This window comes from Megalops cyprinoides, chromosome 24 (assembly GCF_013368585.1).
Source record: "Megalops cyprinoides isolate fMegCyp1 chromosome 24, fMegCyp1.pri, whole genome shotgun sequence".
In the NCBI taxonomy this organism is placed as follows: Eukaryota; Metazoa; Chordata; class Actinopteri; order Elopiformes; family Megalopidae; genus Megalops; species Megalops cyprinoides.
The window spans coordinates 19,532,302-19,557,195 of record NC_050606.1 but is presented as its reverse complement, the minus strand read 5'-3'; the positions used below and the strand labels follow the sequence as shown (position 1 = coordinate 19,557,195).

The window sequence follows — 24,894 nt, the reverse complement described above, 5'->3', positions numbered from 1 at the left end:
CACACTAACATTTTAACACATCTCTTGAAAGCAACTGCAGCACACTCCAATAGTAATGGTAATATTAGTCAATGCTACTCAGCCCTAAAGGTTAGATTCCACCCCTGAGAATACCATGAAACCCTCCTGTTCCTCTGCCTCTGTATGCTTGGTAAAAGCAACAGGTCTTCATAGGAGTCCTCTATAGCATTAGCTGGGTGGCCCCTGTTTGGCTATTCTGCGGGTGTTTTGTAACAGAGCTCAGTGCGGACTTGAGTTTTCTCCAAATGGTGACATCATCAGTCCTCCAGAGTGGTGTTGGTCCCAAGCCAGGGCCAGGGGTCTTCACACAGTTCATTCATCATGCTTGTGTCCTGTGGGTCTGTGGGTTTTGGTTAATCGATGCTCTGCTGTGTAACTCTTGGCCAATGTTCCGGACAAATGGTCTTTCCGAGTGTGGAGCTTGTGGGGAGGGCGGTCACTCAGGGGGTACGTTCACAGAGAATACTCAAGATGACTCACCATTTCAGGATGAACATTGAAACATTTCCTCTATAACCAACCATTTTACATTTCTGTTCTGGGACGCTGAATCCTAACATATATAAAAACGCAGCCTTCAGTGCTAGTCATGAGAGTGTGTAATTACAACAGACAAAGAAATATCAGTACAGTACGTGTTTCAGTAATGTTTCTATACACAGTACTATTTTACATACCACCCACAGGTTTGCATCAGGTCCATGGCCCCCATAAACTGCCTAAATGCATCTAATGATTCTCCAGCTTACTGTCCATCAGCATGCAGTTTCACCATAACATCTGCATTTGAAGTCCCAGTGTTGTAGCGTTGCAGTAACGATGCAACAGTCAAGCAACTGAGATTATAACACAAAGTTTACATATTCAGTTCACAGGTAGTTGGGGCTCTTCCCTTTAACTTGAATTGCTTTCATAAAAAAAAAAAAAAAAAAAACTGTATAAATGGACAATTAAAAAGTAAGTTATACAGGTTCACCCTTAAAGAGCATGTTTGCTGAGCAAATAAATTATGATGTTATTAAGAGCCGAGTTGCTGATATGAAACTCTCTTTGGTCCAGTCTTACAGCAGAGAGATGTATGTCTTTAATGCGTGGATTTGCCTTCGGTCTAAGCATATGTACAGAAAGAGTGAGTCCCTTCAGACCTTTTCAGTCTTTCATGCTGGGATTAATGACATTACGCATTTGTTCTTTATGACTGAGTGACTGCAGCCTGACTCTCGCCCCTCCCACACAAACCACATATGCCCCTCCTGGAGGTGTGGTGACACACGGGGTGGGGGGCGGGGGGGGAACTCATGCCAGGACGTCACCTCGCTTGCTGCGCCACACCACCAGGGCGATCATGGCCAGGGTGAGGAACACGGGGGCGACAATGAGGGCGGCCAGCGTGTCGTCGGGCGGGTCCACCCACACGACGCGCTCCAGGGTGCAGTTGGAGAAGTAGTCACGGTGGATGCCGATGATGTAGCTCTCCACCAGCGGGTTGGGCCAGTAGCAGCCCAGGTGGATGGCTCCGGCCTCAGTGCAGGCAGAGAAGTTGTCATATTCCCTATAAGGAGTGGGCAGAGAGACACACAGAGAGAGGGACAGTTTGATGCCATAGGTAAGAATTTTATACCTCAGTACAACAACAATTACACTGACCACCTCCCTTTGTTACACTCTTATAAAATCAACCTTAAAACTTTTCCTCCATGATCAGTTTTCTTGGAGTTTTGATGAATATCTAATACTTATCAGGTAAATCTGGGCTTTGAAACTGACCATGAGGAAAAGCATACTTTTTACGTAAGGATGCCAGTCACACTGCAGTCCTGAGGTGGGTTTATGTCTAAACCCACACTTTCCTGCTATTTGCCTAGGCAGAGCCATGCCGCTAAGATCAATGCAAAATGCTACTTTGTTAAGCACATTGAGACTGGATATAACCGCACTTTCCTGAGAGCAAATCTGGACACCATTATTGGAGTGTTTTGAAAATGGAGAGCTTCACATAAACACTGAAATGCTGAATAATCAGATGATGGTGACCTTTTTAAGCAAGACAGTCGAAGATGTTTCTGGTTTCTGTTCCAGCCACGCCCTTAGCTAAACAGTTAGATATTAGATTAAATGACTTCAAGTGACCACAATCTCCTGGCACTCAGTAGCCCACAGTACAGGAAGACCTAGAAAATCTACAGCTAACTTATAGCCTTTAAAGCTTTGTGTTTTATGTTGTAAAAGTGCCATTGTCCAAAATGCCACGTGCTGCTATTTTTAGCCAGCTGTCTCTTGAAAAAAAATATCAATAAGTCTAACCCAGCAAAGTACAGGTTAAATAAAAAGAATACAAATGGCACTCAGTACTGTAGCACTTCAGCAACAGGGTTATCCAGCTCTGTAAACAAGATTCATATATTGTTTAGTGCAGAATAATTCATATATTATAATTTTCAGTGATTACTAAGCAACTTATGGCAAGGTTTGTACCTTGTTGCTATACTTTCTTTGGATGACTAGTTTTCTTTACAGTAATATACTTTAGTATTTTTTACTGTAGTATTTTTATTTTTTAATCTATAAATACAATAAAAAAACAGTCACAACAGAGATTACTGTTCAAACACAAATTAGATTCATATATGAGAATCTGATGAAAGGTAACAGCTGATATCTGCTCTGAGGAATCTTGATGCCCTTTTATACTCTTCTAGGGTGTTAGACTAGAGTAAAACGTAAACACGTAATATAATACTGGCAAACTGTAGCACGTATTATTCTCAGATGTTTTCCTATTTCTTACTCTCAATGGGAAAAAAAATCACAATAACTTCCGCGTAAATGTGTGTCACGTAATAGATGAGGGGCCCTTTTGAATTACAGGAATATTGGTTTGTTTTGAAAGGAGTCAATAAGAATCCTGGGAAAAGGAGCTCCATGTTCCGCTTTGCATTCCAAAAACCCTGTTTAAAATTTCCACTTAATCTCTTCATCAATGAGTACTCCACCCACAGTCAAATGGGGAACAAAACAGACTCCCAGAAGGCACAATCTCACAGAGGCAGGTGTACCCAGCACAGCTGGGTTTGGTACTTATATATACTTGTCAGACCTGGAAACTGTATACAATGGCTCTTGCTGCTGTTAATCAAAGCCTTACTGAATCAGGTCACATGTAAAGGCCTAACCAGACTGGCATAAAATACAGACAATACAGCAACACTAAATAAATTATTAGGTAAGAATGAACTCATACAAAGACTCAGCCTGAGTAGGGAGCAAACTGGGAAAATTTGAATGTCTAAACTGAAACCACAGTATTGTGACTGGAGCCAATTATACAACCCACGGATGAACGTGAGATCTGGCATGAAATTCAATTGTCAATTCATGAAATGAACTGATTAATTAATTGAAAATCACCTATCATTTTTCTGAATTAATTTTCTGAACTAAATTTCAACTCAATCACTGAAATGACGGAATCGAAATGGAAATGATAATATATGTTCTAAAGAGCTCCAGTCCCCATTATCAGCTTGACACGGTTCTGTTTTGATTTCAGCAAAATGGTTTGTTGAGATGAAACTGCACTTACCATATTTAATGCTTTCAAATACTTTCACAAAAGGTAACGTTGTATAAAGGCAACATTGTAAGTGCTCTTTTCCTCAAATGGAGGAACACAAATGTTAGAAGCAGTCAGAAATTCAAGATTTAAAGGCTGAACCAAGTGAATTTAAGCATTAAATCAGTAAGCAATGAGGAAAGTAATATCAGGATGTTATTTAATTTTCTTCTTCTTTCTTCTAGCTCAGCTGGTTATTGCTCATGTAGGAGACAGTACTCAGCATGCAGTGTACCATTGGATTTAGGCTACTGACAAATGTTACGGGGTTTAGCCTGAGTTGGCATCCAACTGTGATATTTTTTAAGGCTGCTGTCTGTTTTGTGTGCCAACAGCTGCCAGGGTCACAAGAGAGTGAATTGCATTGACATTTACTTCAACCAAACAACCAGAAGATTCAGAACGAGTGCAAACCACAGAAAAAGGAACCATTTGTATATTGGATTATTTATGTAGTAACAGGTAATAAGCCTGTATCAATCAATAACAGGGCCAAGGTATTGATCATTGTGTGAAATTATTTAAATATTTTTGTCTCATAGTGTTTATTGAACTTATAATTACAGATCGATGGTCTACAGTGAAGCCTGGAGATACCCGCATAGTGATCATAACCCCATCTCCAATTCAAAATAGAGAAAGACTGTAATTGCATTCGGTTGAAGTTACTATTATTGATTTCCTTTCCATCAGACTCAAATTCATTACTGCAGTTATTTATATATAAACTGCATGCGTTTATTACAAATTCTCTTTTGTACACAGAGACTGCTAGTCCTATCACAGACCCATGCTAACTTCATTCCCTTTGGAGGTCAAGTTGTATCTAACAAGGGTTGCATTACATTACAGCCATGAGGTTATGACATTGTAGTAAGTAATATTACATTGTAATAATAAAAGCAAAAAGCCAGTCAGGCCACCGTTGTAAGAGTTTTGTCTTGTTTGTGTTTCACATTTGTTCTGTATGGTTCATCTCTTTTCTCTGATTTACAACTATTATTTATTAGTAGTAGTTGTAGTAGTAATAGTCATAGTTGTAGTAGTAGTAGTACAGAGGTGTGATAGAAGTAGTACAGTAGTTGTAGAGGCTACATATTCCAAACTATGAGTAGGCATGAAAGTCAGAATTCAAACATATGCTCTTCTTCACCAGACTCTTCAGCTCTTACAACTCTGTCACTTCTACCACATTATGTAAGACTACATAATTGCTCCCACTAACATTTTACATTCATAAATCAGCACACGTTGGAAACTGGTTTTAAAGTTCTAAGGATTTCTGTTTACTAAGTTTTGCTTAGTAAGCATTTGAAAATTTTTCTGGGGAAACTGTCAGATGGACATTATGGACAGACGGATCATGGCTGAAGGATCATGGCTGTCCTTTAACCATGAACTCCAGTGAAAGACAGTAGAGGTGAAGAGTGTGACAGGGACTGTGACAACTTAAGCAGGAGCTTGAGGTTATGAATGCCACGTGGGTGCATCCAAGATGGCCACTCCTATTACACCTCCACATAACCCATTTACATTTCTGTCCTACGATTTAATGCACACATGCATAAAGGGAAACATTATCACTAATCTTCATGATTAGACATTTATGGCAGACTTGTTTGTCTGCAAATGAGGTAATCAGAAATGTTACAGGAACTATAACATCCCATTTAATGATAATTCAGATGCTCAATTCGCCAACACGTAACATATCTTATGTGTATGTTGCAACCTTAACTCTAAATCCCATGTTAGGTAAGATGTTCAACAGACTTACAGATAAGTACGTCATCAGTCCCCATTAATATATACTTTGCAGCTTTTATTTCATGAGTTTTGCACTGCTGTATATGCACAAACATGGTTTTAGAAATCTATCACGTGAATGTTCCTTTTTGGTATGACTGAAGCCATACAAATTGCTCAGACTAAAGCTAATATTATGCCTAAAGAGCACAGCTAATGCAATAACTCATCTATTTTCATACACAAACGCACTTCCCACAAATCCCAGTTGCTAAAGTAAAAGCTGTTTTAGGAGACATTATCTGCTCTCCAAACCAAACCAAGAAGAGCCACATTTGCCCCTCTGCGTTGCGTAAGCTGGGTGCTAAGCAGTCTGTGAACAGACTCTGTTCTGTTGTGAGGTCTGCGGTCGAAGTCCTCTGAGGCTTTCACCACACCGATTGTGCAGAACAATGAAGGGAATTGAATTATCATGTTACGGACTGAGAAACGCTGTGGTAAAACACTATGTACAGTGCGCAATCAAACATTTTAAAAGCAAGCTGAAAACTCACTTCTTTACGTTGGCTTTTTGGATGATCACATTTTAGTATTTTAGTGTTCTGCGGTTTTCATTTTATCCATTAACGCTGTTTAAATAAACTTTTCATTTTACAATGGCTTGCATTTTATCTCTGTTTCTAATCTATCTTGCTTGTTGTTTTTATTACCGCTCCATTATTTGACTACCTCATTTTATTATTACTGTCTCAGCTATGTCTATTAGTTTGCGGTTCAACTTATTTTTTGTTTATATCTGTGTGAAGTACTTAGGGCTGTTTTGTGTGTGATAAGGTGCAATAAAATTATTATTATTATTATTTATAGTAGTAGTAGTAATAGTAGTAGGATTATAGTATTATTATTAGTATTAGTAGTAGTAGCAGTAGTAGTAGTACTGTTGTTGTTGTTATTATTATTTTATTAGCCACTCAGTTGTGAGAAGCAAGAAGACAGAAGAATTACTGATCACAATTTCAATGATTAAACAGAGCTTTTGTTTCCTGCATGTGGTAGGCGTGAAGGCCATTGTGTAACTGAGTCCCTGCCCAGTCAAATGCAAACACAATGTTCTTTGCACATATAACTCTGAGTGATGAAATTACGCAAGCATTGTGTTTCACACATTGAGTTCTGTGATCACCAAACTTGCAATGTTGTGTAAGTGTCGGGGGAAAAAAATGAACACTGAAATATTCAACTCTTAGTCGAAGGCCAAGTCTGTGATCTTAGTTTGAATCCTGCATGGCTGTAACCTTGAGTACCAAACCAATAATAATGGTCATACACTTTTTGCTCTGTCTTAAGTCTGATGTACATGTGTATGAATGAAAGGGGAAATACACATTTTCAAACACAAAACAATTGCCCCAGCAAAATGTACTATATAAAATTGTCAGGAATGCAGCTTCCCAGTGTGGCCAGCAGATGGCCACATAACTTCCTGTGTTCTCAATGTCTCATTTAGTTAATGTCTTTCACCTGTGTTGATTAGTAATTGTTTACACCTGTGCTCTCTGTTATGTAAGCCATGCCCTATCTTTGCTCAGTCTGTAGTCCAGTAGCATCAATATTGTTAGTTAGAAAAGCCCCAAAAGAATCTTAGATACATTTGGAATTACCTTTAACAATCTATTAAATATGAAATGACTACCTGTGTATAGTTAGTGTAATAGGTATTATTTTGCCAACAGGGAAACTTTTGCAATTTGATTTTTTGCATTTGTTATTTTAACAACTGCATTTGACAGAACTTATTTTACAATTGAGCAGTACATTAAAAACATGGTATTTATGTGTTTTCTTGTAGAAATGTCATATTAAAAAATTATGAATTTAATTCGTAATCATATGACCGAAGACCAAAACCACAAACACTAGGATCTGAGGCTCCACATTTGCACTTCACACTTATACACTCTGGACATCAATCAGAGTAAGGATGGCTGCCAGAAAAGTAAATAAATTGTCCTCTTCATTCTAGTAACAACACTAATTCACTACTGCTTTCTGCCCAATGGGCTGTGCTTGAGATGCAAGCCACATTAGTTTGTTTCCTGAGTCTTGAATTTCCAGGTCCTGCCAGCTGTTTGACTTCACCGATCACATTATTGTCATCCAGCAGATGCTTTCAGTGACTTGCATAGGTTACAGTTTGTTCAGCTGGATATTTACTGAGGCAATTGTGGGTTAAGGACCTTGCCCAAAGGTACAACAACAGTGCTCCAGTGGGGAATTGAACTGGAAACCTTTTGGTTACGAGCCCTGCTCCATACCACTGCACCACACTGTGCTGCAGTTTTGGGGTTTTTTTTTTTTGAATGTTTAGGAGAGGTAAGTTCTTGCCTGATGATGTGCGTGAGGTTACACCAATACTGCGGGTCGACTCGTGCCATGTCCAGCCGAAAATGAATCGAGCACACCTCCATCTCCAGCAGCAGGTCCGTCTCGTTGCACAGGTCCATTTGAGGTCTCCCGGACTGCAACACGTACATGTGCTCCGTGGCTGAGCAACACAACGAGAGAAGCAGTGAATGCTGGGAAACCCTGCTGTCTGGTGGAAGCTTCCAGGTTATCAGCAGTGACGGTACAGGCTTAACCAAACAGAAGCCATGAATAATATTCACATTCAGAATATATAATCTTATGTTTCTGCAACTGCAGTAAAATCCATAAAAAAGTGTAACAATAGGTTTTCAACAGATGCATAACAAGACTTGCCAATAACATAACAACATAGAATTCAGTATTTTAATTACAAGTTTTGTATGATTTTGTATCACTGCAGTAAAACTTATGCGCTGAATATCATAAAAATAACCATAAATAGTTTGTTATGTTAAAAAATGTTAAAAAAATCAAATGAAGTCCAGAACAACTGATAAAATGAACAATATCTTAAAAGCACAGAATAAGGAAATGTACTGGAGAAAAGCTTTGATTGTCATGTAATGCTTACCTGACAGCCCACTTGCCATCAAGGTGTTCACTGGAAGACAAAATCAGGGAATCAGTTTGTAGGCACATCTGTTACTGCAAAGCTGCTGTTTTTGGGATACATCGCATGTCCCACAGGTGATCTCAGTTTTAGTCTCTACAAAATCAAACCGAATTAAATGTGAGGCTTTTAATCATTACCAATGTTTCCAGAATACTGTGTCCAATCACAATCAAATGCATGTGTTGAGATGCATATTCTTGTCGAATGGAACTGGCTTATAGAGCAGTATAGTGTAGAATATGGGTAGCCAATACAAGTAGTCTAGCACATCCACATACAGTACGTGCAGAACCTCATACTTACACAACCAACAGCTACTCATCCTCAATTTCAACATGTTTCATCTCCACAGACCAGACAGACCACACTCTCATTTCCTTTTTTTTTTTTTTGGTCAAAATAAACTAACTTCCGAAAAAACACTCCTCAAGTGGGGGAGAAGTCCAGTGCCTAAACACACAGAATGGCATTGTGGACTTATTTGCTGCAAACATGTAGCTGAATTCATTATGCTGCACTTCTGTTCGTACATGTAATATTGTATTAAAGGGATATTTATAGATAGAGACAAGTAAGTTAATGATGATGTAATCTGTGCTCAAAAGGCAAAGATGGACTGTTACTCCAGGGACGGTCATCAAAAGATTGTCTAGGGACAGAGCAACTGATAGAGGGGATTTTTGGAGTGCTGAGTGCAGCTGGGAGTGAATGTGATTGGAATGGTCATAGCCAGATTGGTTGGGAGTGGGTGCAACTGGAATGGACATAGCCTGTTTGGTTGGGAGCTAGTGTAACTGGAATAGGTGTGGCCTGTTTGGTTGGAAGGGCCTATACCCTGAATGGGCATAGTCTTTTTTTTTTGGGAGCTTGTGTAATTGGAGTGGGCGTGGCCAGTTTGGGAGGGAGTAGTGTAACTGGAATGGGCATAGCCTTTTTTTGCTGAGAGCTGGTGTACCTGGAATGGGCATAGCCCGTTTGCTTAAGAGCTAGTGTAACTGGAATGGACAGGGCCGGTTTGGCTGGGAATTGTGCAACTGGAATGGGCGTGACCTGTTTGGTTATGAGTGGATATGATGGCTGGTTTGGCTGGGAGGGGTAAGAATGGAGCAGTCCTTCATGAACTGATGCTTGCGTTTGTGAAATGCCGAGAAGGCCATCATCCATTGCTCACTGTATACCTCTGATCCTCACCAACCTGCTTCACGACACGCTGGAAGGCTTGTATGGATATTGACAGTGTTACACAACCTGTTGGCTCTCGTTGACGCGGGCTGCGAAAACAAACACCACTCCCGATAACGTGCTTTCTCACCGTGCAGATGTGAGGTAAGGCAAGGTTTGTTTTTCAGTCCTTCTGCTTGTTTTGCGAAAACACACAGCAGGGAGAAGGTGGCACAAACACACCGCGGGAGGCCTTGAAGGAACCAGACCCCTACCGTGCGGCTGGTACTACAGCGCTCTCCAATGCCACATCACCAGCATGACGTTATTAATCTCCCCCTTCACTGACAGAAAGGCAACCTTCCCTTCAGCTGCTGATGACAGTTTTACCCTGTAGAGGGGCAATTTCAGAAATTAAAATCAGGAAGCTAAAGGAGCTTTTCCTCACAGAAGAGACGACAGCAACAGTGGCGGTATCGTTTCGAGTTTAGGGGAGGAACGCTGCTGATGTGTGGCGCTCTAAAAATAGCCATTTCCTGTGTCAGGATGTTGGCATGTTCAAAGCAGAAACCCGGCGACCTCTCAGCTCGATAAAGCTGCTGTCTTGACACTCCATGGGGAAGAGGTTCAAAATGAATGCTCCTCAGAGGGACCGTTCCCAGGGTTTTGTTTCTGAGAGAACTCCGCTAATTCCTGTCTATTACAGCCAGTCTAGGGGCCGTTCTCTGAAAAGCATCAGCAGTTCCCCCTTACGCTTCTCACCAAACAGGTACGTCTGACTGGAATCCAAAGCTGAAGCCCAAGCCAATAAAGATTTTAAAATAAACCCAGGGAAAATGTATGGTAGGTATGGTATGGTTTCAAATGCACACCAGCTCAAAAATGCTTGGTATGTCCAAACAGACACTTTCATTTGGGTTTAATTTTCTTATAAAACCACCCAAGATGTGCAAGATTGAATCCACAGAGAGTCATCAAGGTTTTGGAAGGAGTGGGGCAAAACAATGTTCTTTCATGATAAATACACTGTTACATAGTAAATGTTTTATTATAACCTATGTACTCATCTTGCATGTCACCCTGGATGAGAGTGTGTACTTGATGCCAACAATGTAAATGTATTGTTAAATGAACTTATCTTGTGCGTCACTCTGGATAAGAGCATCTGCTAAGCAACAAATAATAACAAATAATAAATAATAAATTGGGAGCAGCTAAGCAGAGTGTGGCTGCATTCATTTCCTGTCTTTCCTCTTGTGTTTTCTCAACAGTATATTATTTCTTTTATGAAAACTTGTTATATATCATATACTGATTAAAAATGTAATAAAACTGCATTAAGATATTGCATTACGATATCAAGTTGCAATATAGGCAGAAAATGTTCCTCAGCTCATGAGAGTTAATCACTTCAACAGTCACTGAAATCAAACACATGGCTGCCTCCAGGTCTCTTGAGACCAGCTACCCAATAAAAAGGCATGAGAAATTGGCACTGCGTCTTTAAGGAACGTTCACCTTCTAGTGTCACATCCTCTGACCTCTGACCTGTGGTCATGTGAGTGTGGACGTTCTGTGCTGCATCATAGTCTTAAATTTGTATAAACAGCCTCTTCCTGGAACAGGTCACACTGTGAAATGTCAACGTTCTGCTGCTGATAAGGAGTATGTGACATTAGCAAGGTCAAAGGTCAGGCTGTGAATCACTTTGGTAGTCTTGGTAGAGACTTTAATTAAGGGGAAGGGGAGCAAAAATACAGTGATGCTTTTAAAAGATTTTTGGAAGAGATACATTAAATGAGATAACTGGTAAGAGACAATGTTTGTGCTTTATGACATCACAATATTGTTGTTATTTTGCCATTACACAAACAGGACTAAAGAGGCTAATGGAATAAAGAGAGGTAAAAAATGCTTTGATAAAATACTATGTTATACTAAATACTAATGCTACTAAGTATTAGTACTACTAGTGATTCTTACCATTAGCCTATTGATACAAGAACATTTAAAAATCATCAGTAAGCGATTTGCAGTGACAGAACATCTTCAGAAAGGTATTAAGTTGTGAGGAGTGCCTGATTACAACAGCGCAGCCTAGACTCATCAACATTGCATAATGTCAAGACAGTAAACAGGCATCTGTTAAAATGGGGGAGGACCTCTGCCTCTTCCTAAATGAGATATTTGTCTCTCGACTGACTGCCAACTGGCATTATGAATATTCATAAAAGAGGTAAAGTATGGGCTCCCAAGTGGCTCAGTTAGCAAGGCCTGGGGGGGTCAGCCAGGGTTTCCTCATTTCACTGCTCTCAGGCTCTTTGTGGTTCACCAAGCACCTGCAAGTCACTTAGATTATGTTAGTGGTGAGCTCCTATCCTCCAGTTGGCATCTGCTTTGTAGTGGTGCACTGTGGGACTTGTAGTGCAAAACATATAGTCACTGGCTGCACACGCGAGTATATCAGTGGATTGCATTCATCTCGCATTTCTCCTGTATGAGTGCAGACGATGACACAGTGAGACAAGCCTAATGTACAACTGACAATTCCAAACAGGGTTGCATAAAGGGGAAGAAAGCATAAAGAAGAGATAGACAGGTGTGCTAAAGGTCGCTCACACAGCTTCAATACCTTCATATTTTGCTGACAGGTTTGACACAAAAGTACAGAATCCAAATCAGTGAAAAAAGAAGGCTGAGAAGGTCTATGGTCGAACTACTAAAAGTAATTCATAAAAAGGACCAAAGGTGCTTTTTCAACAGAACCAACCAGCATTACTGAAATTCAATAAAGGAGAATTCCACACCAGCACAAGAAAGTATATCTTCACGCACAGAGTTATTAAATCATCAAGTATCTTTCCAAGATTTGTTCTGGAGTCAGAAACCCTTGCATCCCTCAAGACCAAACATGACTCAGTGATTGTTTCAGTCCTACATATGTCAACTCATATGCATATTACTGTTTTTATGGCCATCTTAAATGGTTTAACCTTTTTATTATTCCTATTTAATATTTTTCTTTAGAACATTTATTTTTGACTGTTACTGTAATTGCTTTAATACACAAATAGCCCTGCTTCTTACTGTTAAGTGCATTATATTTTCCATTTTTTTGTTTTTAAAGTATGAGCAGCACCACATAAATGAAGCTGGTCATTACTCTTGCAGATGTCTGAAGAGAGCCTAATGAATACCAATGAGCTGTATGCTAATGCTAATGCTCTTATGTTATGAATTAGCATAAATAACTGAAAAATGGCAGTTGCTTCAGGCAAAGCCTCTGTGTGGTCTGGACTTGCCCCGTGTACTTTGCAGTAATGTAACATTCCTTTTAGAAAACATATGAAATAGCAGAGGGATTGGGATTCTTACTGTCATGATGCTCTGTGGGTCAGCAGATCTACCAAGGTCTGTTTTTTATCGTTTTTTCTATTATCTTATTTTCTATTATCTGTTGAGATCTATTGAGTCCTGAAATGTATGGTGAATTTTCTCAAAGACTGAAACTAATCTCATGTTTTAAAAGTGACCTGCTGTTATTCTTTGTGAATATTAAATCACAAAAACATATAATATTTTTTTAATGACTGAAATATCAAGTATATGCTTTCCAGAATGATTTTGCCAGTGGTCATGAGAGGGTGTTGGGCAATCAATAATTGTGGTAAAGAGGAACATCAAAGTTTTGGAGATAACATGCTAAGCGATCAATGAATGGATCAATGAGTGTTTTATAAGGCAAAGGTGTACTGTCTTTCTGAATAATTATCTCGTCAATCATTTTATTAAATACCAATTAACTTTTGAATTTTATTACTCATTACATCGGACAGGATTGAAGGAATTCAGTATTTGTATTGACTGTATCTATACTGAAAGTGCTACAGTACAGTCATGTTTCCAGTACTGCTTCTATCCTGAATGACAGTCTTCTGTTCAGCTGGGGCAGGACAGGTTCACTTGGCTGTCGCTTGACCAGAGCTGTCCAGCTTGTATGTTCATAAGGGACATATAAACATTACAATTATTTTATTCAAGAGACTTCTGGGAAATAATTAAGGGAAATAATAAGGGAAACTTCAGGGAAACCATTAAGATGTTAGCTTTTTGGCCCTGGGGTCAACCTCCATACGCACTAATTGGTCCTGTTGATGGTTTCGGTTTTGTCTGTATCCTCCTATTTCTTCCTTGTTACAGTTTTAAATACAGGGATGATTTGCATTACAAGTCAGGCATATTTCCAGTTTCCTCTGTTTTTAAAATATTATTTGAAAAAGAGCTAAAACAAGCTACTGCAATAACTTAGGTGAGCTGTCAAATGACATTATTTGCATCATTTGCAAATTATACAAGGCAAATTACATAGCTCACAAGCTTTTTTAATATTTGACTCTGGCGAATTCAGCTTAAGCGCTTCACTCAGAGGTATGAAAGCAGTGCCTCAGACCAGTTTTCAGCCCAGATTCCTTATCAAAACTCCATTATACTTCAGTTAGAAAACATGGTACAAACAGAAATGAAGTCAGCAATCACAAGCACCCTGCAGAGCGCAAACTCTGTTAACCCTTCAAGTTCCGAGTGGCAGAGCTCAGCTGCCTGCTTGGAAAGGACTGCAGATGTCGTGGGGGGGGGGCTATGAATGTGGTGCACTCATTCAACCACTTGGGCAGGGCTGTGCCTATAGCTCTAATGTAAGGAACACTACATTGTGTGCACATCCTAATCTATTTAATGCATATTTTGCCCCAGTAAGTGTGATAAATGATTTGAGAAAATGTGTCTTTACTGTCCAGAAAATAGTTCCACAATAACAGCAATTACATGGCAAGATGATATCATATTTTAAAATATAACACCATCCTGGACATCTCAAGTTTAAATACATCACATGTTCTGGTTGTTCCTGGTTAAGATGCAGTGTCATTCTGGATGCTTGTGATTGTAAGGATGGTCAGACATTGGGTACCCTTACTGTGGGACTATAGAGAGGGTGGATGAACTCTTCCAGGTCTCCACTTTCATCCAGTAATAATGGTAGGACGTGGTTCTGATCCTGAACTAGTAACACTCAGTTAACCACATTCAGTCACAATATTACCAGTTCAAATGCTGTCATGGGGACTGTTATTGTTATCTACAAAAACCTGCATAAATGCATTGGATGTAGGTGTGATAATATTTAAAATACAAAAGTTGAAGTCTTTTTTCAACAGTTCAACAAGTCAGTGTTGAATCATGTACATGTCCTTGCTTTTGTATAACATTTCATGCTGATTTGTTAAAGGCACAATACAATTGCTCTACTATAAAAGCATCTGCTAAATGACAATGTGATGTTACACTGATGTCTCATTTTTCAAGCCATCACCGACTAAATGGGCAGCTACACAGGATTGTCACTACAGCAGCAGCTGCATTGCTGAACTGTAGGGCAAATAACAGCCTATCTGCTGGCTCTGGCTGTGGTCTCTCTGGAATATGTAGGCATCTGAATTTTTCTAAGATAAAGTTCCAGGTGAGAAAATAAAAGTTATCTCGGGGGAAAAAATTATGAAATGACACAGCAGCCAGCCAGAGCCAGTCAAGCCATCTGAGGGAGGGTAATTCAATGTACTCAACTGGAAAAATAATACAATCTATAGGCTTATCATAGCTGGGGGTTCTGATGCCCCAGATGCCCCACAAAGAAAATTGCAGGCACTCCACTTTACGAAGTGAAGTGTGCCAAATTATATTTTTATTTTCAGACAGCAGATGGTAGGGAAAAAAATATATTTTGGCCTTACTGAAGAGGGGTGGTGGTGCATTTTAACAGAATGTCTTTTGAAAACAATAATAAAAATCCATTTTTCTGAAGATCAGAGAGATTGTCCCATCTCTGCACCAAGCCTCCGCATTCTAGCCATCAATCATTAAGTTCTTTACCAAAGTTATGTAAGTAAAGGTCTCTTTACACCAGTTTATGATTCAAATATGATACAGTTAGCTAGCTAGTAATTTACAGCTGTAGTTTATATTCTGCTTCAAAATGTTGGATTTTCTCAGTATGGGTTTACTTGAATTCAAAATGAGCCAACATGTTTCATATTATATGTAAAATGATTTTTGATTTTTAGAATGCTAAATTTCCTAGTTTTAAAACCATGGATGAATTTGTAGAAAAGAGTGAATGTTGTATTTTGTTTAGCTTTATGTAAAGCCATACTTGGTGGTGCTGTGAATGTTTGAAGAGTGCTATGGCATCAGATATGGCATGGGTGCTATTTAAAACATTTTCTACAATGAGATTGGTAAACCAATATTGGTGAAAGCCGTTTTGTGCTGATGTTGAGAATTCAGTTATAAAGTTGTGCTTGCATGCATTCCACCTACTGGTACAAAAAAAGTTTTGTAGACGACTGAAATTTACATTATCAAGCACAAACTGTGCCTTTGAAACAAACTGTGCCACAAAAACCAAATTTTGTATCACAAGTTGACATAGGATTTGCAAACAGAAATACTTCTTCAGGCACTAAAAGCTTTGATAGCAGAAATTACTGGACAGGAAGCAATTCAGGACAGGATGCCTCTCCATCTCTCCTGAATTTATGCTGTTCAATGACATTTTTCTGTGGCTCTCCCAGGAAATCGGTTACTCTTTACCAGCAAAGTGGAGAAAAAAAACACTCAAAGAAAGCAGTGTTTTGGTAATAGACCTCTTGCTTTTAAAGACCTGTCAGGCACTCTGCCTGCAAGGCACAGCATCTGAGGGGGTTGTTTGGAATGGAAAACAGAACCAATATTTCAAGCAGAACTAATCAGCAGCCCTCTCTAAATCCGTTCTCTTTTGGGGTCAGTCTGATTCTTTGGTAAGCTCATGGGCCATATTTTTAACAAAAGATCATCCTGTCATAATAACATAATTAATCACGGCAGAGTGATATATAAGCTGTTTATCAGCTGTCTTCCAGCTGGGGTTTAACATTACACCTAGAAATCTTATGCATCTGTGTCAGAGATTTAGCACAGCAACATTAAGAGACATGTCTTATGTAAGACGATTTACATGACTTATATTTTTACATGATAGATTATACATTATCAATTTTGAAAGCAGGATATTTAAGGTGAATACTTTTCTCAAAGACACAGTAGCAGTGCCCCACAATGGTTTGAACCTGTAGCTTTATGGCAACAAGTCAGTTTTAACAACTCTAACATAGCATGTGTATGGTAACAATGCCAATTCCCTACACTACCATGCTAATTCCCCAAACTATTATGTCTATTATACTATAAGCCACTATATAAATTTGCTAAGCTGCTATACCAGTTTTCTAAACTACTATGTCACTTCTCTAAATTACCATACCGCTTCCCTAAACTGCTATGCAAATTCCCTAAACTGCTATGCCAATTCCCTGAATGGCTATGCCGGTTCCCTAAACTGCTATGCCACTTGCCTAAACTGCTATGCCAGTTCCCTAAACTGTTATATCAGTTCCATAATCTACCATGCCATTTCCCTACACTGCTATGGCAGCCCCCTAAACTACTATGCCAGTTCTCTAAACTAATATGCCATTACTATGCCAATTCCATAAACCGCTACACCGGCTCCCCAAACCGCTATTGCATTTCCCTACACTTTTATAGCAGTTCCCTAAACTGCTATGGCATTTCCCTAAACTGCTATACCAGATGCCTAAACTGCTATGCCCCTTTGCCCTTTCTGTGCTTCTCAAGGAGTGAGCCTTGGCTCAGACAACGGAGGGGGAAACACAGGGATGGCCAAGGATCCCATCCAGAACACGAGGCACAACTGCACTCGCAAAACAAAGACAGGAAAGAGGTGTTAGCGTGACGGTCGCAATGAAAAGAGACAGAAATAAACACGGCGATCAGAGTGACGAGAAACCTGAATGAAACGAAAACACGACGCGGGAGGCATTCTCCTCTCAAAGCGCCATGTTAACTCTTTCTTATGTTCTCACGGGCGGCACTGTAGCATAGTGGTTAAGGAGCAGGACTTGTAACCGAAAGGACACTGCTGTTGTACCCTGTGGGTACTTAACCCACAATTGCCTCAGTAAATATCCAGCTGTATAAATGGATAACATTGTAAAGAACTGTAACCTATGTAAGTCGCTTTGGATAAAAGCGTCTGCTAAATGAATAAATGTAAAATGTGGTCTGGTATAATTAACCACCGGATGTAATTCCAGGTAGATAATCCAACCGTTGGTCAGACCTGTGTGAATAGCCCCTCCAATTCAATCAGTTAAGCCACAGCCAGTATATCCATATTAATGGATATACATTACATTATTGGCATTTAGCAAGCACTCTTATCCAGAGTGACTTACATAGGTTGCAGTTTTTTATAATGTTATCCATTTATACCACTGGATGTTTACTGAGGCAGGTATGGGTTAAGTACCTTGCCCAAGGGTACATCAGCAGCACCCCAGTGGGGAGTCGAACTGGCAACCTTTCGGTTACAAGTCCTACTCCTTTACCGCTGTGCAACACTGCCGCCCCCCATATTCATTTTCCTGTATTGCCAGCAAAGTAGAGTAACAACGTTAGCGACGATGAACAGCCCTGACCCAGTGCAGTTCGGTCAGGGGGAATTTACCAGAGTTCGGGATTCATGCCAGGATCGCCTCCCCCTCGCATCTCTCCCTGCAAACAGCTGTTCGGAGAGAGACAGCGGATCGGAATGGATCTGCTCATCGGGGTTCTGGCCTTGGCTGCTCCGTGAGGGGGGGGGGGGGACACTCTCTGCAGCTGGGACTGCTTTCCTCCCTCCTCTTCAGCCTCTGACAGCAGCACAGGCGGTCACATTCAATGCAGGCATATCAAACTCCGGCTCACTGCGGGCCACCCATACCTCACACACACAGAACTGACTACAGTGATGAAGAACTTGGCTTATGGCTAGATACACGTACGCAGACAAATATGGCCCATGGGCTTACTAAAGTTGACTAAAGACTGACCCAGTATCCCCTGAAAGGCTGGTGTCTGCCCATTTTTGCGTGAATGCTTCTTTTAAGCCAAATCACATCAGTAAAACAGCATTTGTCAAGTAGTGACATCATCGTCCACCATCTTTGTTTGCCCAATAACCAGCATACCTGTAAAGAATTTCCATCCTAGGTCTCAGAGCAACATGGGTAGAAATCCTACTCAGGACTGCCAGATCCTCATAAAATACTACAGGAAGCATCTTGTCAGTGTTATCCTTGTCAGAGGAGGATTTACAAAATAATAACTAGAGGGGAAGCAAATAAAGATGACCCTGGCATTCTCTGGAGTACAATTCACAATTCAAAAACATTCTACGTTTGTTCTGTACAATTTAATTAGGCTTTAGTAACATATTTTCAATTTCTTAAGTCGAAAACAAATACATTTATCCATTGTCCATTTTTGGACAGTTTTATTGTTTCTGTTCCTGTTAAGTAAATCGTGTTAATAATGTGGAGGGCCTGTGATCATGTGATAAATAACAGCTTAATTAAACGCAGAACTCAAGGGCGTGGGAAGGGAAGGGGGGGAGGGAAGAAGTCAGTAAGAGGTTTGACGAGAGGCAGTAGAACAGTGCTCTGAACTTTCCATCCTCAACGAATCAATAAGAATATATGCGTTCGCTGAACGCTGTCTTTAAGCAGCAAACAAAAAGGATGAAAAAAACTTTGAGCTATGCAGACACCGAAATTAGCAAAAAAAAAATCATTAATTAATGTGGAACCAACAACTTTCCACTTATTGTGTCATACAAAATTAAAGAATTATTGTACCATGTTTAGACTGAACCTGAAAACGCGAGAGTAACGGTGGGACGGAGTGACTAGGAAACACCCGGAGAGGAACGGGCTCAGATCCAGTAATATGTAAACTATAACGAAACAATCCGCCCGAGCAGGGAGATGAAGGTATGAATCTGTTCCTTTCGCCTAAATGACATCACAGTAACTGGCACAGCGTTGCCGTTTACGTGTTTCGTTTTCCGCACTGCTGGGCGCAGGAGAAATGAATTAACGGGCTGCTGACGCCACATTCAGCGGGGAGCCCTTTAAAGAATGGAGAGCGTCTTGGGCTACGCGCTGTCGATTTCGCACCTGAGCTGCGGGGACCGGCGTGCGGGGATCTGTTAAATCCAAAGGAGACCATTTACCTCTGTTTCCGTGCCCCCTCATCCCCCGCATCTTTCCGTTAGTCCCAAACGAGGATAGTGAGCCCGATGGGAAACTAAAGAGAGAATAACCCCTCCACACACTCGTGGAGAGGACTTTGGGATGGCGTGTTGTGTCCTTGTTTGACTCGTTGGGTCTCTCCATTTTTTTAAGACCATTAGACACACTGTCAGCGATTCAACGTTTGACACAGATGTGTCCTTGCATCCATACGTGCGTTTTTGCGTATTATTGTGTGTGGCGGTGCGTGTGTGCACATGTGAATACGTGCTTACTTAGTTTAACAGGCTCATTAAATTGAACTGGCTCTCTTTGGGGGCCTTCTACGTTTCACAACAGACTACGAGGCCAGACAGGTGTTTATGACTCACAACGGCTCCGAAAAACAGCACTGTCACCCAAAGGCAATGCAGAATAATCCGGAGCCATGTGTGCCAGTCATTGAGTTGTGACTTAATGGCACTAATTGAAATCACATGCTTGAAAAAACCTTTTCCATGCTTGCAATTAGTCAAGGGCAGCGATCACATCAGTCAGAGAGGGGGCTTTAACAAAACAAGCCCATGTGGCATGCAAACATGTTTTTGTCGTTATTGTTTATACGCTTTCTGATGTCTTCATCGTACTACCCCGTAGCATACCCTACTCTTGACGGAGGGAGTTAAGCCAGGCTGTACTCGGTTACCGCCTCCTCAGAGAGCTAGGCTGCAGCGTGATGCTGCTGGGCCAGCAGGGGGCGCTCTTCCCTCTGAACCGAACAGAGTGCCAAACGATGGATTTACCTAACAGCTGCGATAATTGGACAAGTATTCAAGTACTTTTGGGATTTGTTGGGGGATTTGTTTGATTTGCTGGTGACTGAAATCTATTTTATCGACCACAATCAACTGTATATTACAATCAACAGTATTCAATTATTTTTCTTTCCTATACAGCTCTGTTTGGTGGGAGTGTATCATAGTGGTAAGGAGTAGGACTCATAACTGAAAGGTTGCTGGTTCAGTTCCCTGCTGGGGCACTGCTGTTGTACCCTTGGGCAAGGTACTTAACCCAAAGGTGCTCCAGTAAATATCCAGCAATTTAAGTGGGTAACAAAAAAATTGTAACCTAGGTAAGTCTTTCTGGATAAGAGTGTCGTCTAAATGCTAATACTGTAATGTTTGGAATCATGAATTGTACCCCAGGCTCATCCCACCATGACAACTTCTGCAGTCAGGAAATGAAACAAGAATGTATGAAGAAGAAGCATTTCTCTGAATGAGTGTGTGCAACTTAGTATACTCCATATGAGGAATGTTACTTATTTTGCAAAATGTGCATATATTTCATTAAAACACACACACAAAAGATGATAAGACCTATCTTTAGAATCACAAAAAGCAATGTCTTAAACTGACAGGACCAGGTGATAATCTCTGTCCAAAACACAGGGAAAAGAAGGATGTGATTCATGATTAGACAGATGTGCTTTTCTGCATAAATATTGCCCTTGAAAAAATACATCATCCAAAATCACATTTTTATACAAGCGTGTAATAAAAGGCAGTGCATTTCCATCAGCAAGACCACTCAGCAAGGTGCAACGACCATGGACTGACAATTTGCATGAAATAAAAATCAAAAAACTGATCTAAACATATGACAGCAGATTTCTAATCAATGATAAATCAACAGATGCAAAAGATCATTGTGTTTTGCATATTTTGATTGCTTTGCAAGGGTAATTAATTATGACTTATTTGAATGGCTTATTTGGCTGATACAGTTCATCTAAACTCTATGAATTACTAGCAGGTAGCAGGTGGCATCGAGAAATGTTCTAATCCAGTTGGATTCGATTTTAAAATCATCACTGCATTTGTGGCTAGTGTTGCAAATTACACATTCAAGGCTTACAATGTCAATATTTGTGGCTTGTTTCCAGAATGATATCAGAATCCACAAAACCAACAATAAATCTGAGGTGTCAACAAATGGATATTGAATGCTGATACAGCAAATGCACTGCATAGACACAAACAAACTATATGTTACAACATGCAACAAGATTCTTCCTGTGGTCAACGACTCACAGTTTCTTTATGCATGCATGGATTTTACGCAATCGCATTGTCCGCAAGAGCTACATAAGAGCAGCTTGATTGTCCTGTGCTTAAGAACACTGTGACATGGAGAAGCTAAGTGGAATCTCAGCTTGGTTGCTGTGCATTGGTCTTAGCCGATCTGTACCGGAACAAATGAGGAAGCGGCTAAAGACTGAAGTGGGAACAGAGAGTGCTGCCTGGTGCAAATATGCAAAACCACAAATACCAGATCCATGAATGGTGAAAGTCTCCTGCAGTTATATACCCACACATGGTTTTCACTATTGAGGGACTACGTTTTGCTCATAAAAGCCAATGGAAAATGTCACATCCCTCCGCCAAAAGTAGACCAGCTTTGCACCTCAACAGGAGTAGTGGAAAATGTTTTTGCAAAATCAAATTACATCACATCAAATGAATGGGAAGATGACCTTGATTGATCTCTGGATGTCTGTTTTCGAAATGACACAATAAATAAGAGAACTTCCTTAAGTTCTTTAATAAAAAAAAAGGATTTCTATACAGCCATGAAGAAAAAATAAACTAAAAAAAAAAACTAATTCCCAGTGCAGTGATGGGGACACTGTTCTGGAGGAGAGGACATTTGTCACCATACATTAACTCATTGTTATCATTACATGACCCATGGAGTTTATAGATAGTTTATTAGAGGGAATTTTATGTCATTGTTAAAGAAAATAAACATTCATCGTTTCATTAACTATTGTGTGGGGTTATCAAATGCGTTGAATTGACATTTAAAACAATATTTGCGAAATAGGAATTTCAATTATGTTCCTTTTCACTGCATTTATCCTGACTAATTACCAATAATGTTGTTGCTACACACCATGAACCACTATGGCGCACTATTTATTCGCGTTTCTTGCGCGTACAATGGAAAAACGAGATACATCGTCGACGCGTTCGGGCAAGGTCTGCCTGAAACGCGCAGCATCAATGTGGGCACTTCAACTGCACATGTCTGCATTCGCGCCATGGTAACAGATGTGTGCAACTCTTATGGAAAGGAGAATTGGGGTTTACACGCACGCATCTAAAGTCAGAATCAGCCTTCCGCTTAGTAAATTAGGCATGTATGGCAACGTGCGCTTTTGTATTCTGTAGGCTAATTGTCTCCACCAATACAGCTAGATTTTTTTGAAGTCTTGGGAACTAGAGAGAACGTAGTTCTCTCTATAATGATGCTCTGTAAGCATGCTTTAAGCCCTGAGAGGTCACTCTAGCTTTCCTGTACAAGTCAAGTGAGTCCATCGATCGTTTCAAGAAATGATGTATCATGCACCTTTAAAGGGACGTATTTTAACTATGAACATTTTCATATAAGGTATCAACGATATAAGTTGAGGACTAGATTTGACTGGGAGTGAAGCAAGGAGAAATTAAGGAAGCTACTACAATTTCAGTTGGTCCAGCAGAACGGAATACATTCATACATTGAACGGCATTGCATAATTAGGATACGTCTATCCACGCTGTAGTCAGATAATATGAAACTCATTAACCCAAACCCAAGATGATGAAATGCACACACGAATGTTTGGTTTGCTATCTTAAAAAGATCGTGTTAACCTGGTGAGAATTCTTTTCAGCGAAGCATACTTCAACGTTGGTAGTTACAAGCTTTGGCAATAACGTAGTACCGGACTAAGCACACACACTAAAGACAAAAACACTTGCTTCCACTTTCAAGAAATGATGTGCGGTGTGGGCTGCCTAAGAGTTTATGTGTCCCATACATGAGCTATTTATTGACAAGAGAAACTGAGACAATCTGTCTCAAGTACTGCCTTTAAAGCCATAAAAGTATTTTCCGTTAACTTTATTTCTTTTGACAAAACCTATCAATCACAACATGAATGTCAATAATCTATTCTGACACGCCACTTGCCATCACCTAAAGATTACGTCCCGTCACAGTTTGACTGTAAAGGGATGATATGGTTTCTGGCTTTGGTTGTAGATGCGATTAAAAGTCTTAAATAAAACTGTTTTACATTACCAGAGCTTTATCGGAACTCTTACGTCAGTCATACATTTTTCATAAATAAACAAGGATGTAAAATGTAATTCAAATTTAAAGTTTTATTGAAATTGTCAGTATCTCTCAGAGCAGCATTTGACCAGTAAAGTAGTAACCAGAATCGCACTCAATGCTTACTCTGTATTTAAGACATTTTAACAACTCACTGAATAGACAAATGAGTTATATATAACCTAATTTGTATTACAGTAGATTAAAGGTAACGTAATATGGCAATATGACATTTGTTCAATTAGAGAAGTACACTACCTGTTTCTTGAAATGTATTCATTGGAAAGATGTCCATACATAATCATTATATTTAATAAAGCCTAATATAGGCTATTAATGAACTTATGAATCATTTCAAAACACCCACTTTCCTTGGAAATGTTTCAATAGCTCCCATGCTTATCAATAAATAATTGCAGTGGGTAAAGTTTTAGTTTTTCCTTATATCAAGGTTTGGCAACTTGAAATGTTATTTAATAATTCTGCGCGTAACTATGGGGGTATTTGCAGCATTAATAATTAAATAATAAGTTATAATAAAATAATACGTCACTTACCTAAGATCCCCACAACAAATAGTTTGAATACAACGAGCACATTTTTATCCATAACGATTTGACAGGATTTGGCATTCATATGTTGTTCTTAAAAATGTTGTTTCAGCTCGCCAATAAATGTCTGTGGAAAAACATTATTCATCCATAACGCGAAGAAACGACTCTTCCTTTACGTTCCAGCTGTAACATCGCTGTCTTGTGTCACTGAAGCAGATCACAGAGTCGATGTAGCCCCCTTTCACATGGAGCTCAGCGGTACCCTGTCTATCCTCAGCTATTAAGGAATGTCAAGTTACACGCTGGGAACGGAGCTCGCCAACTGCATCCGGCTCGGCCGTGCGTTTGCAAGACAAGCGCCCCCCTACTTGCGCTGTTGAGAGAGGTCGACTCATTCGCATTCTCTCTCTCTCTCTCTCTCCTTCTCTCTCT

At 39.9% G+C, this 24,894-nt stretch overlaps 1 protein-coding gene across 1 annotated transcript; it reads right to left on the bottom strand.

Annotated features, from left to right (window-relative positions):
- Window positions 1-1,301: 1,301 nt before the first annotated feature.
- Window positions 1,302-24,770, bottom strand: LOC118771279 (receptor activity-modifying protein 3-like). The gene is made up of 4 exons (XM_036519229.1): window positions 24,466-24,770; window positions 8,379-8,408; window positions 7,766-7,925; window positions 1,302-1,573 (listed from the first exon to the last, which is right to left on the bottom strand). Exons 1-4 carry the CDS (start codon window positions 24,542-24,544, stop codon window positions 1,318-1,320), a joined length of 525 nt encoding a protein of 174 aa, XP_036375122.1. The 5' UTR covers window positions 24,545-24,770; the 3' UTR covers window positions 1,302-1,317.
- Window positions 24,771-24,894: the final 124 nt, after the last annotated feature.

What these genes read in the sequence shown, in the direction of transcription:
- LOC118771279 (XM_036519229.1), bottom strand. Translation starts at nt 24,544, where the DNA reads ATGAATGCCAAATCCTGTCAAATCGTTATGGATAAAAATGTGCTCGTT. An exon ending in ATTTGTTGTGGGGATCTTAG is followed by an intron (nt 8,409 to 24,465) that starts GTAAGTGACGTA and finishes TTTGTCTTCCAG; the next exon opens with TGAACACCTTGATGGCAAGT. An exon ending in AACCTCACGCACATCATCAG is followed by an intron (nt 1,574 to 7,765) that starts GCAAGAACTTAC and finishes CACTCCTTATAG; the next exon opens with GGAATATGACAACTTCTCTG.